This window comes from Solanum verrucosum, unplaced genomic scaffold (assembly GCF_900185275.1).
Source record: "Solanum verrucosum unplaced genomic scaffold, falcon-dt-bn FXZP01000278.1, whole genome shotgun sequence".
In the NCBI taxonomy this organism is placed as follows: domain Eukaryota; kingdom Viridiplantae; phylum Streptophyta; class Magnoliopsida; order Solanales; family Solanaceae; genus Solanum; species Solanum verrucosum.
The window spans coordinates 4,182,529-4,196,044 of record NW_026020332.1 but is presented as its reverse complement, the minus strand read 5'-3'; the positions used below and the strand labels follow the sequence as shown (position 1 = coordinate 4,196,044).

The 13,516-nt window shown below is 33.3% G+C and overlaps 2 protein-coding genes across 2 annotated transcripts; both read right to left on the bottom strand.

Annotated features, from left to right (window-relative positions):
- Nucleotides 1–429: 429 nt before the first annotated feature.
- Nucleotides 430–4,345, bottom strand: LOC125836356 (probable arabinosyltransferase ARAD1). The gene is made up of 4 exons (XM_049515533.1): nucleotides 3,717–4,345; nucleotides 2,899–3,186; nucleotides 1,919–2,284; nucleotides 430–1,008 (listed from the first exon to the last, which is right to left on the bottom strand). Exons 1-4 carry the CDS (start codon nucleotides 4,299–4,301, stop codon nucleotides 820–822), a joined length of 1,428 nt encoding a protein of 475 aa, XP_049371490.1. The 5' UTR covers nucleotides 4,302–4,345; the 3' UTR covers nucleotides 430–819.
- A 5,550-nt stretch (nucleotides 4,346–9,895) lies between these two features.
- Nucleotides 9,896–13,441, bottom strand: LOC125836310 (14 kDa zinc-binding protein). The gene is made up of 6 exons (XM_049515493.1): nucleotides 13,390–13,441; nucleotides 13,197–13,292; nucleotides 12,236–12,316; nucleotides 11,086–11,233; nucleotides 10,394–10,511; nucleotides 9,896–10,190 (listed from the first exon to the last, which is right to left on the bottom strand). Exons 1-6 carry the CDS (start codon nucleotides 13,419–13,421, stop codon nucleotides 10,123–10,125), a joined length of 543 nt encoding a protein of 180 aa, XP_049371450.1. The 5' UTR covers nucleotides 13,422–13,441; the 3' UTR covers nucleotides 9,896–10,122.
- Between the last annotated feature and the right edge of the window lie 75 nt (nucleotides 13,442–13,516).

The window sequence follows — 13,516 nt, the reverse complement described above, 5'->3', positions numbered from 1 at the left end:
GAAACATAGAAGAACAAAGATTCACGTAGTGAATTGCAGAAAGGGAGAGGGGGTGGGGGTGAGAAGAGAACGTAAGAAGAGAGAGAAAAGTAAGAGAGGAGAGGGGAGAGACAAAAGAGGGTGGCGAGCTAGAAAGGAAGAGAGAGGAGAGATTTGCTATAGAATCATAAGTAATAGCTATGTTATACATTTTTTTGGAAATCTATATATATATAGTAGTTATGTTTACTTAGTTATGTAGTTTTTTCAAATTTATTATATTTGAACTATTTTTAGAAGTTTAACAATAACATACTCAGTATAGTCTCACAAATGACGTTGAAATTTATTAACAGTTAAGGAAAGTGTTATTAACCCGGAACTTTTTATGTGGAACTCATGTTGAAATTAAAGGAACATTGGCAAAAGAAAATTACAGAAGAAGAGACGAAAGATCAGACATTTTGAGACAAAAGCCTTCATATAGCTGTGATTTCATATATCATGATGTACAACATTATAAATACACATAAAAGAATTGCTTCTAGTCACTGCAATTCTCAAAATGCATGCATCCAGGAAGTGTGAAATGAATAAGTAATACTATGTATGTATCAAAATGTACTAGACCGATCCTTATTTTAGCGTAAACTGGATTTTCTACTTGTTAGCAGGGATATTAATCAATGAATGCAGATAGCAACCATACCATCCCAGATATAAGTTACAATAGTACAAGCCTCTTGATCTACCATCTTCTTCCCCGAGAGTCAGGTACTCTAAGGGTGATCCACAAATGCTCAAAGTGGATGGTGACTGAGAAAATGTCACTAGTCTGGATCATAATGTCGTCAAGATTCCTGTCTGGTTTGAACAGAGACAAGAGCAATCTGGTTCAGGCAAAACTCTTTTCACAAGACGTTTGTCACGATTGATCATTAACCTAACAAGCGGCAACTTCAAAGAGACCTGTCGCCAAATTTCTTTAACTGTTCCATTTGGGTCCTCATATTCATAGTAATGCTTCACCTGAAGATACCACAAATCAAGAGTACATATGTTAAACACTTTGTTCTAGAAAACATAAAGGTCCAAACATGCCAAATCAAAGGGTTTCTTTATGTTTGATTAGTTGTTAAAGAGTCCACATTAACTATAGCATGAGACACTTGAAGTAAATTTAGGAAAGATAACATGTAAGAACAAGTTACACAGTAACCTATCTGGAACAGATCATAATATGTTTTATCCACTTCATGACTAAATAGCTGGCCTAAAGCACTAGAATTAGCTGGATAAGAGATCATCCGCCTTTGCTAGCAATTAAATGAGTCAAGTACCTAGAGAGCTAATCTAAATTTCTAAAATAAACTATATTCTTTTGGTGAGTGATTCAGCAGATATGAGATAACTGAACTTCTTCTCGAAAAACACAGAAGAGGACGCAGCTGAAAAAACAATTTCTTGTAATACACATTCTTCTTCAAATGAAATTGAACAGCTTCAGCTTAACTCTAAGGAGGTTTCCATAGAAGAGACAAGAAGCAGAAATCGCAATATCAAAGATTTCATTGATCCAACAGATAGAGAATATTTTTTTAGACAATGGAACATAAGAAACATTCATCGATCCTTGCTCATTTGTTTCTTTGTTGACTGTCAAAAATCTTGCAGATCCTTCTAAACCTTGATGCATTTGAACAAGATAGTAACTCTTTGAGAAAGGAAAAAGGGAACACACACACACACCTCTTAGAGTGAGTCAGTATATCTATAGATTTTACCATTCCTCAATCAAAGACACGAGGGGGAAAAACAGAAAAAGAACCTCACATGCGTATTTATGTACAAAGTGTGCAATGTATGTATAACTCCAATTTGCAAATTTATTTCTGGTTATAATAGGATGCAGGAACAAGAATTATGTACTAGTAAATACCTTTTTCAGCTCCCGTTGGTATTCCAAAACTCTCTCCATGCTTACTTTCCTGAGCTTTTTAACCAAGAACCCCGGCTTCACAGCTGTGTTAGAGTCTACAAAAATTGCAATTTTCCTGTAGTCCACAACATCCTCAAATGGCAATTCAATGTGATCACTGATGATTACAGGGACACATAAGCTCACAATAGCATCAAAAAGGCGGCAAGCTGATGGAGTATCACCAGCTGGATGCAGACAAAATTTTGAAGTGTGCATCCCTTTTCTTGCCTCACGACGGCTCTCCCTAGATTGTGCACCATGTTTTATGATGACGTCTTCTTCTTTCTCAAGCAATTGAAAAAGCAAATCACGAATCTTTCCTCCCTGACACATTAGCAAACAAGCTTTATGTAAATTACTATGAAACTGTGATGTACATTGAGTGCAGGGAAACACACATAACATGCAAATAAAACTATAGAGTGATACCATTTGTCTTTTCTATTTTTGCTGATAAGTATAGTGATACCAATTCATCATAGTATCTTAACAGAAGAAACTAAGCGGGACCATTTTCTGCAAATGAGGTAGTATCTTAAGGGAAGAAAGTTAATCTTGTAAAGAAAATAGAACTTGGGCCTAATTCAACCCCAAAAGATGGCTATTGAGATGAGGATTGTTGGCACTCTACTCGCAGCAAATGTATATGTTTCTTATTAAAAAAAAGAATGAAATTCTGAATTTGTTCCTATGTTTAGCAATTGTGGATATGGAAATGAAGGATGTCTTACTCAGGGTAACTTAGTTCCTTTAAAGTGTTGTTGCTTTCTAGACTTTACACTGGATAGATAACAGTTATATACTTATATCTATTAAAAATGCATCTTTTCTTCTAATCAGCACATCCAGAAGAAATAAGACAGTATCAGTGAAAATGAATCCTATATCAGAAACAAGATGATCAAATACCAAATTATGAAACTTTTCCCACCAATTACCTCCTTTCGATATCGATTGCCCATGAAGAAGAGCAAGGAATTCCGATTTTCAACGCCAATATCCCCAGTGTATGTGTTAATCCGATGTGAGTAGGGCAAGATGACATCCTTAACAAGAGATGCCTGATTACGAGCCAGCCTTCCAAAATCAGAAACTAACAGCACTCCATTCTTCACCTTATCCACAACCTTGTATAAGGCATTAGGATCCTGGCATATAAACACGTGATCCCAACCATTGTTCCTTTTCCAGTACTCCTGCTGCTCCAACCATTCAATTAAAGACTCCTGCAACAAGCACAATGCAATCATATGCCATTTCTATGGAATTTAATTCCGAAACACAAATGTATACACAGAAACAAAGGCACTTCTAGATCTAACAAGCATGAGACGACCATCATCCTCTTTCTTTAGTTTTCTTTTTCTGATTACAATGTTGTCCAACCCAACTTATGTGCACCTCAACTAATAATCGAGTAGCAGCCATCTCAGGTATCACATAGTTCTACTGGCCAACACAGTATCAAATAATTCTACGCTCCAATGTGTATTAATCAATGTGGACATGTCTAGAAGCTCAACCAGAAAATCTAAGCAACAAGCTGTTGAGCTAATAAAGGGAGTCCTCTAGAATTGTGATAGATCATTTAAAACACAATTCACCAATTATAACTAGTGTAACTAAATTAACAAGTATAGACTTATAGAAGCAACCTAGAACAATAAAGACGAAAACTTTAACTCAAAAAGCAACACAATGCAATTCCAGAAACATGAATCATGAAGAAAATAATCCAACAAATAGTGATTCCTACCTGCGTTCTCTCATCGCTATAAGCCGGCCTCTCCACAGGTGCAACAACAGCATTATTGGATCTAATCGGATTCGCCACAAGGCTCAACGACGAGAAGAAAGGCACATAGAAAAGGTCAGCTTCCTCCGGGTTCATAACCCGAGTCACAGCCGACCCGACCCGTTCTAAACTCGGCCGATTCAGGTCAGAAAACAAATACCACTCAGCAGAATGCTGATTCCCAGGATACTTAAGCAACGAATCATCACTCTGCTTCTCTCCACCTCTTGCCAACGCATAGCTCTCAATAACCCCATACGTAAACTTTCTAGGCAGATCATACATGTAAACTTTCACAGATTTCAAACTCTGGGTATTGTAATTCCTGCTGAAACTAACACTGGAGACACTGTTTGGTGGGTCTGAGAAGATGAATGTGTTGAAGAAAGCATATAAAGCTAAGATTGAGAACAAAGTAGTGGCCAGTGTAAGAGTTGATCTGGTAAATTTTCTGGGCATTTTGTTGATTAGGGATTTGGGTGGCGACGCCGGGGAGATGACGACGGAGGACGGTGGCGGTGATCGGAGTTTGGGTCTTGGATTCATGGATTGTTCCCCAATATTTATGGTGTTGAAACCATGTGCAATATTGCTTCAAGATTTGGAAAAATTAATTAATATTTATAGGGTTTGTTTATAACTTAAAACCAAACAGAATTGGGATAATAATTATTTAACTAATGTTTGTAATATAACTTTTTTGATAAAATTTTCACTTTTGAAATTAATTCATATTGAGATCGAAAATCCAAATTAAATATAAAATTTATCTTAAATTTCAGGTTTGTGTGTCATAATTTATTTTGTCAAAAACTAATTTAAATTTCAAAAATTCAAAACTAAAGTCTATTTCTAATAAGCTCAAATTGAAATAAAATTTCTATATATAATTTAGAAAAATAAACTTTAATGATCAATTTGTTAAAACAATTACAAATCTATTTAATATTCTTTTATTTACTTTTTCATGTATATATCTAAATTTTAATCATGACTAAAAACACATGTTAAAATTGCTTACCATTTTTAGATGTACTAGAGTAAAATTAGATGATATAACTTGGATGGAAAAAACGTAAACTATTTACCTTTAAATTCTAATGGGCTTGTTCAGAAATCATCTCTTGCCATATTATGTATATGTTCATGCAAATTCGAACCTCAGCTATATATATATATATGTTGCACGTGAATATCAAACCATTTACCACCACACTATTTTTTAAAATAACGTGAATATTATTAATTAAAAAATTAATCACTCTTAAAATCTCTGAGTTACACATCTTAAATATACTTTCTCTTCTCTTCCCCATAGTTTAAACATTTGAGGAAGCCTCTCTTTTTATAGCCAACATAGAGTAATTTCCCTAGATAGTCATCCATGTTGAGAAATTACCTAGGAATATCACTTATGTTTGTTTAAAACTACAATATCACCTAACTTTACCTATTTTCCTCAAAATAAACTTGACACAAAAAATACATTATATCTCTCCTACTAGGATGCCATGTCACATTTTTTATTTATTAATAATATTTTTTAATTTTTAAAATGACAACTTGTTTAATGTATCTATAAGAGAGCAGAAATCCATTCTCTATGAAAATCTAGTTACTTCAATTTTATAGCAAAAATATTTATCATATGTTTCATTTACGAGTATTTGCCGTTATATCCATACAAAAATTTAGTTTTGTTGTCAAGGAAAAATTAAACTAGTTCCTTAAAGCTGATGAGGAAACAATAAATTTAGTTGGATATTTAGAGATAAACTAGATATTAGGAACATTAATTTTTACACAAACTATAAACATTTGTTGCTTGTTCACGGTAAAAAATCAAAGATTTCTTGTTCATGGTAAAAAAGAAGATTTTTACAAAAACTATTCAAAGCTTAGGCAGATTCAAATAATAGAAATATCCTATTAAAAAACAAGCAAGCAAAAAACCCCTAAATTTTAAGAAAATTTCTCCAATATCATGTTAAGTATTCAAATTATTTCACAATTTACACTTCAAAAATAAAAGAATCAGAAGAAAACTTGAATTTTACCTTGTGGCGATTTCTTTGGTCGACATCAAAGGTATACAGCGGATCAGGAGACAGTTTCTTATGCAAATTCGTTAATTTATTCCTTGAAGAACCGGAGGAAGCCACATATTTTCTTGAAGAATCGGAGGAGCTCATATTACAGTTCCTTATATAAAAAAAAATTTACCGTGTATAATATATGGGTTGTCTTATTTTTAAAAAAATTTGTTAATAATAATAAAAAAGAAATAATGTGACATGGCATCCTAGTAAGAGAGAGATAATGTATTTATTGTTGTCAAGTATATTTTGAGGAAAATATATAAAGTTGGGTGATATAGTAGTCCTAAAACAAACATAAGTGATATTCCTAGATAATTTTCCAAACATGGGTGACTATCTAGGGAAATTACTCCCAACAAAAGGGTAGTGTATGAGAAACTTTGTATTGTGCCTTATAAAAAAGAAGTCAAAACCCTTTAGAAAAGTCACAACCCTTCAAAAATGTCACAACTCATTGGAAAAGTAATAACTCTTCGGTAAAGTCACCACCCTTCAGAAAAGTCACAACTCTTTGAAAAAGTCGCAACTCTTTAGAAAAGTCACAATCCTTTAAAAAGGTCACAATTCATCAAAAAGTAATAATTCTTCGAAAATGTTACAACCTTTCAATGTGAAAACATGACTATCTTTAATATAATATAATACGCATAAATAAATATAATACAATATAAAATATAGAAGATCTATACGACATTTGGTGTTTTAAGTTGGGGGTATTATAATAATTTAACATTTAAGTTAAGTAGCTCATTCTTTTAAGCTAGTATAGATAGATAAAAAAAGATAGATATAAATTGGTCTAATTTTATTTTGATATGAAATTTTAAAAAATAAAGAAGACTTTTCTTTTAAAGATCATACGTAGAATATAGAGAAAATGGTCTAAAACCCCTCCAACCTATACCCGAGATCCCAACTACACACTTATACTTCATAGGGGACCAATTACCCCCTTGAACTATTTTTTAGTGGAATAAATAACACCCTAAAACTGAACACCCACATTCATAACTTGCAGTGGTGGACACGCGCAGCCAGCTGTCAATGATTTTTTTTTATATTCTTTGTTTCTTCTTTCATCTTTATTCTATTTTATTTTTTATTTTTCTTTTAAAACTTGTAAACGATATATATACACAAATTGATCCATCAAATTTTAGATTGCTATAATATTTGCCTCAAAATCATTCAATTGTTTTCTTGGCTTTATTAATTTCTGAAAATTTGAAGAAAAAAACTTATTGTTCTCCATCGTGTTCATCGAATTTGTGCGAATCTGTGAGTGTGATTAAGTTTGGTGTATGGAATCTACACATTACTTGTTAATTGATTTCGAATTTGGTGTGAAGATTTGAGCCAAAAACTAGAAAACTCCATTGACGTACAAAGCTATCAAAATCAAAAAAGAAATGTGGGTTTCTGGGTTTGAATCTAAATCTGAAAATCTTCATTTGCAATTACTAATTTGTAGAGACAAAATTGAATCCTTTATGAGAATTCCATTCTAAATCAATTGATTTGAACTAAAAAAATTGACGAATGAAAGGCGAAATACAAATCTATGGACAACCATTGATAAAGAGCTTCGAAGCTCAAGTATGATTTTTTGAATTTGCCGGCGAATTCATCTTTTCCAGTGATTATTTCCTCTTCATTGCCGGCTCATTCGATGAGTTTCTCTAACAAATATAAAATTTAGCATACATCAAAGATGGGGTTGGGACTGTTGATTCTTCTTCTCCAAAGTGAAAGGGAAAGTAATATCCTCCATTAAAACGGTGTCATTTTGCTTATAAAAATAAATAAATAATACATAATACTATTTAATTGTAACAAAAATATAATAAACATATTCTTTTTACTTGTTTTTTGCTTCTCACTCTCTCAAAGAGAGTGACTACACTCTCTATGCCAAATCATCATTTAATGAGTCATTTATTTCATTTTTAAATAGTCCAGGGGGGTGATAGGACATCCGTAAAGTTGGAGTGTGTAGTTGAGATTTGGGGTATAGGTTGGAGGGGTTTTAGACCATTTTCTCTAGAATATATAAAAATGTCTTTCAACTTTGTGGTCTTAAAGATGCACTCCACCCCCAAGATAAAATAACATTCTATATTAAACAGATTAAAAATAAAAGTACAATAAATAAATTGAAAACAAAAGAGTACTTGTTAAATGTACTTTGGACTCTTCAAACAAGCATTTGATCAAATATTTTTTCTCCAACAGTTTGAAACTTTTCATATTCTGAACACCAAGTTATTGTTTGTGCAACGAAAAACCGTTGAACTTCTTGTCAAGTAGAAGTTGCTGCAAAAGTATATTTTATGGCAATGAAAATGAGTACAAATTAATTTTCAAGATACTCTTCTCGTTTGAAGTTGAGTTATTTCGAGATTCTTCTTGTTGCTTTAATTTTTGTTGATCTATCTAATTTACCCACAAAAAATATTATAGTTGCATAATTGAACAACTCTCACAACCTTCCTTGTTTTAAGAAGAAGAATAGAAAACTCACAAAATTCGTAGTTTTAAAGTGTGAGAAATCCCCTCTATTTATAGACAACAAAGTATAGTATGAAAAGGTGTTTATCGTATCTTTTTAGATAAGTCACAACCCTTCAGAAAATCACATTTCAGAAATGTCATAACTCATCGAAAAGTCACAACTCTATAAAAAAAAGTTACAATCCTTCGAAAAAGTAACTACCTATCAATGTGAAAAGGTGTATGCTTTTAATATAATACAACGTAAATAAATACAATATTAAATATAGAATATATACTAAATTGAGTCTTTAAATTGGGATATTATAGTAATTTAACATTCAAGTTAGTGAGTTCGTACTTTAAGGTAGTAGAGATAAATCTGAAATATTTTGCAAAAATCAAATTTTTAAACTTTAAAATTTTGAGCTTTTAACAATGACCGCTTACGAAGAGGGAGTTGTTTATTGGTTTTCATTTCAACGAAGGTGGCAACTCAAGGAAAGGAAATGTTTACTGAATTTTCATTTCAACCTATTTATTTATTCCTATTTTTTCGCTCATGAATAATTTTAAGACATATTTTTTTTTACTTAATTTTCAAGGAAACAAAGAGATAAAATTGCAAATCTTTAAAATAATAGAATGACATGTAAATTACAAAAACATACATATTTGGTATTGACGATAGTAATTCTCTTTATAATTCATGCGATCATAATGACATGTTGTCCTTATTATCTCCTACTAATTGTTCATTACTTCTCAAACGACTATCCACATTCTTGATATTTATTTGTAGAAGAAATTCTCCACCTATATAAAGGATATTTTCTTCTTTGTGTTGTTATACAGAAATAATGAAAAAGATGAGGAGTGGAGTTTATATTTTGAGGTTAGTGTAGTGAAAGAAAGAGTTGAGACAAAGAAAAATATTCTAAATCTCCAATTTATTTACTATACTATACAAAAGATAGTAGTAATTGTATATTGAAAAAAGGCGTTCTTTTGGTGAAGCTTTAAACTCTTCAACTAATTCGGAGTTGTTAGAGTTATAAACATAGTTGGGTTGTTGTATCCTGCACAGACAAGTCAAGGGTTATACTGTTAATCAGTGTAACTTATACCGCAGTGATTATAGAGATATCAATGCTAACATATGATCTTTCAATAATGCCTGCTGCAAATTGGCTAAATCTGACATTAATCTCACAATGATATTCAATTTTGAGAATTCAGCATGTTTTTTTTAATCTGAATCAACTTATGCACCTGCTACCTCCTACCAACACAAGTACCAAATAACTCTGCTTAAGGTGTGAGGGCAACTCTGTCGACCAAAACCTAGACAAACGAGAAAATCACCTAACGTTTTTTGTTGTGGGGGGAATTCAGTGTTTGATACATCATTTTTGATGGTTGTAGTCAACTGGGAGAAACCAAATGGCTAGCTACTCCAAGAAAGAGCTTTAGACTAATAAATCATGCACAGAATAGGTGTACATAAATACCAACAGAAGCAATGAAGGGCATTCTTGAGAAGGAAACAGGTGAAGTACTTCACAGCATTCATGGAAATGCAGATAAAAAGTTGATCAAGAACATACACGGTTAGTCGGTTACTGCAATGAAGACAAGTATCTGTAGTCATTCACCAAATATACTTGAATCACATCTAACAATAGTACTTATTGCATGCTCAGATGTTGAACATCGGTTCACATGTCATGTTACATCAATGGAGAGATTGGAAAACTTGCTCGCAACCAAGCTTCATTCTAACCCGGGGGCCATTTCAGCTGTCTTCCGCCAAGTACGTGCAAGTGAAGATGGTATACAGATTGACCTATGCAAGGAAGAGAGGAAAAAGATTACTTCTGTTATTTCATTAAGTACTGTCGAGCTGTTTTTAAACTCTTAAAAGATAAATAAAGAAAACTTTAGATGTAAACAGCATTGTATTCATTGTTCATACAAAGTTCCCATGTTAGCAATTAGGTTCACATTTTTGGAGGAGAGTAGGGAATATTAGAAGGGATATAGACTTACATGCAGAGGAACCACTATTAATGACAACTCGAAAACCATCTACAATGCCTTCTTTCTCCGCTACTATCTTGGCAGCATAAAGGAGGTTGCCCAATATATCTTCATGTCTTTGTTCAGCCTTCATAAATCAGAACGGAAACAGTTGCAAGATATCAATTACCAGAGAAATTGACACGGAAATGAACATAAACATAAGAAATAGAAGGTAAAACACAGCAAAATTGACTTTTTTGAGGGACAACTTCTAAGTTGCTAATCTATAAAGTTGTTCACGGGCTCCTAGATTCCAGTCTTTTCCTAAATATTTCTATTCTTTATTCTGTAATCATCATTGTCAAGCTACGAGCACTTTCATATAAAACTGCTATAACTTCGTAAAATCATGCAAAAAACAGTGCAAGATGACCACCTTTTACACCCAAATAAGTGCTTGCCTTAACCAACAGATTATATAGATCTCAAGTATAGGGGAAAAAGCCAATACCAGAGGGATATGAACTTGTGGAGATATTATGGTCGTCTATTTCCACTTCAGGACAAACAATTTAGATAGAGACTCTCGAATGCTGAATTTTGGTATGACTTGTGAGTTGTGCTATACCAAAAGTCAAGATACACATTCCTTGAAACTAGGCATATGCATACCACATTGTAATAATATCAGAAATTAGATAAAGGGAAAAAAACCCCACCTTTCCAAGCTCTGTTAATCCATCCCTCGACTTCGGGATAATTAGAACATGAACAGGAGCTTGAGGATTGATATCGCGAAAAGCAAGAACCTTTTGATCCTCATATACCACAGAAGCAGGTATTTCCTTTGCGATGATTTTATCAAATCTGAATGCACAAAAACCAAATTGATCAGAATACAGTGAGCCTAGATGATCATTCAGTCACCATGTCTGACAGGAAGTATGCAAGTCAAACAGTGGATGTTCACGTTAAATTTACTAGTATGAAACAAACGCTTAAGCAGCTCAACAAATTAACCAAGATCAGTTTAATCGTTCTTTCTCAGGGAAGGTAATCATGGAACATATAAGCTAACTATTGCCACAACAAACACTTGTTGCCTTGTAACAATTCAATTAACTTCAAATCTTTCCTGTTTCTTTGTAAGGTCGAAGTTAATGCTGTATAATACGTATTAGAGGGAAAGTTGGAAACCAAATATGAGGTAACATCTTGCGTTAAAACTGAATGCTGATATTTAATGAGAATTGAAGTAATTATTTCAAAAGTCAGGATATCATATTACTATGTAGGTCATATCATTCGCAAAAGTGGACATATCTGTTCTTACAGATGCATTTTTAGTTATCATCTACTATTAAGTAATCAAGGGAAAGAAATAGCAGATGTTTTAGCAATCAGCCTTTTCATTTGTGCTGCCTGCTAAGTGCCGTGAAAAAAATCCTGTGTACCAATTCATCTGATTCCAAAATCTACACTCCAGTTCTTGAGGAGATATACACCGGGGAGGTTTCTGAACTAAGAAATGCAAGTAAAAAGGATAACTATTGCAAAAGAAAAACGCAATACAACAAAAAGATGCAGAGTTCAAAATAATGGTATAGACTTATAATTTTTTTGTGCCAATGACTTCAATGTTTTAGTTAAAAAGGCAACTCTATGGTACGATTCTTCTTCAATAATTACCTCCAGTAGTCAATAAATTAAAGGTCTCCTATTTCCTATAAGCATAAGTAACACATATATTCTATAACAACCAGAAAGAGAATGCATAACTGATACAAACACCGTTAATTAGATTGAAGCTCTGACAATCTCAACTTATAATAGAACTACAAAACGTTCTATCCATGGGAAAAATAGTACATGGTTGGAGCTCCAGTATCAGCATTTACAGCAGCTGCCCTGGCAGCTGCTTCCTCATCATGTGCAGCAGCTACATAAGACCTGTCTTTACAAAAAGAAAACAAATCTCAATAAGAAATTCGAAGAGGAACTCAGGGAGAGGGAAAAGAGGATCCTAATTAAGTTACAAATATTTCTACAAGTAAGCTCCTGATTCACATTTGTTGTCAAACATAGAAAACACTTATCATAACTGACACATTGAAGTCTGGCTTATAGCCTGAGTTACAGATTTATCATAAGAGACTAAGCTAACTATGACGAGAATATGCATTCAGATACAACTGACACGACTACAATCACATATTATGCGTGTAACAAGAGAAGCAAAAGAAAAAAAACACTTCATAATGTAAACAACAAAGACTCAGACTACCAGAAACAGTAATCATCCCTTAACTAAGATGACACATTCAAGGGGTTTCAGTAGCTCCACCACACTCAAACGACCATCATAAGAAATGTATGAAATCACTTAGTATGATTAATGCATCAGTAGCCCTCCGTCCCAATTCATATGACACCCCTTTCCATTTTAGGAGACCCGGTAACGTTATGACACCATTACATTTCAATTTAACCTCTACAACTGCCATGTACTCAAAATCATCAAATTATTCAAAAATTTAAAATTGACCTGTTGCTTTTCTATCTAAAGTCAAATTGAATCAAAATACACAATTCTTTAAGCTCAGTATCCAGTCAATTATCATCACATAAGGGAGTTATAAAGAAATCAATGCGAAAGGATTAATCGGACTGCAAGAACCCCATTTTGCAGATGCAAGTAAAAAGGACAGATTCCTCAACAAAAAGGACAAAGTTATTGGTACAACAAGACCAGAATGATGTACAAGCTCTCAAAAGCAATATATGGATATTGAATCACTAAATTCAGGATCTCCTTGAGAAGTTTACAAACCTTTGAGATTGAAGAGGATAACGTGAGGCTGGTACGATTCTTGGTATGTAATTTGATGCCTTTATGAAACCCAAAGCTTTCACTATGTAAGGGCCTCTGCAAATATGAAAAAAATCACATCTTTCAATAAGTAGAAAATCAAAGAAGGAGGAATTGTGTGTGTGTGTGTGGGGGGGGGGGGGGGGAACAGTACCGCAAAAGTATGAGAGAGCTCATAGCAGCCATGGAAGTGAGAAAACCAGAATGCTGCAATTTATTGATGTAATGGAGGAAAAGAGAGAAAATCCAAGGGTCTCTAAGCAATTACTGAACTCCACAAG

Excerpts from the sequence above, each read along its gene's own strand:
- LOC125836356 (XM_049515533.1), bottom strand. The coding sequence starts at position 4,301 with ATGAATCCAAGACCCAAACTCCGATCACCGCCACCGTCCTCCGTCGTC. Across the intron at positions 2,285-2,898 it reads GCAATCGATATCGAAAGGAG|GGAGGAAAGATTCGTGATTT; the intron begins GTAATTGGTGGG and ends CTAATGTGTCAG. Across the intron at positions 1,009-1,918 it reads ACCAACGGGAGCTGAAAAAG|GTGAAGCATTACTATGAATA; the intron begins GTATTTACTAGT and ends TGGTATCTTCAG.
- LOC125836310 (XM_049515493.1), bottom strand. The coding sequence starts at position 13,421 with ATGGCTGCTATGAGCTCTCTCATACTTTTGCG. Across the intron at positions 13,293-13,389 it reads AGCTCTCTCATACTTTTGCG|AGGCCCTTACATAGTGAAAG; the intron begins GTACTGTTCCCC and ends TCATATTTGCAG. Across the intron at positions 10,191-10,393 it reads TAATAGTGGTTCCTCTGCAT|GTCAATCTGTATACCATCTT; the intron begins GTAAGTCTATAT and ends TTCCTTGCATAG.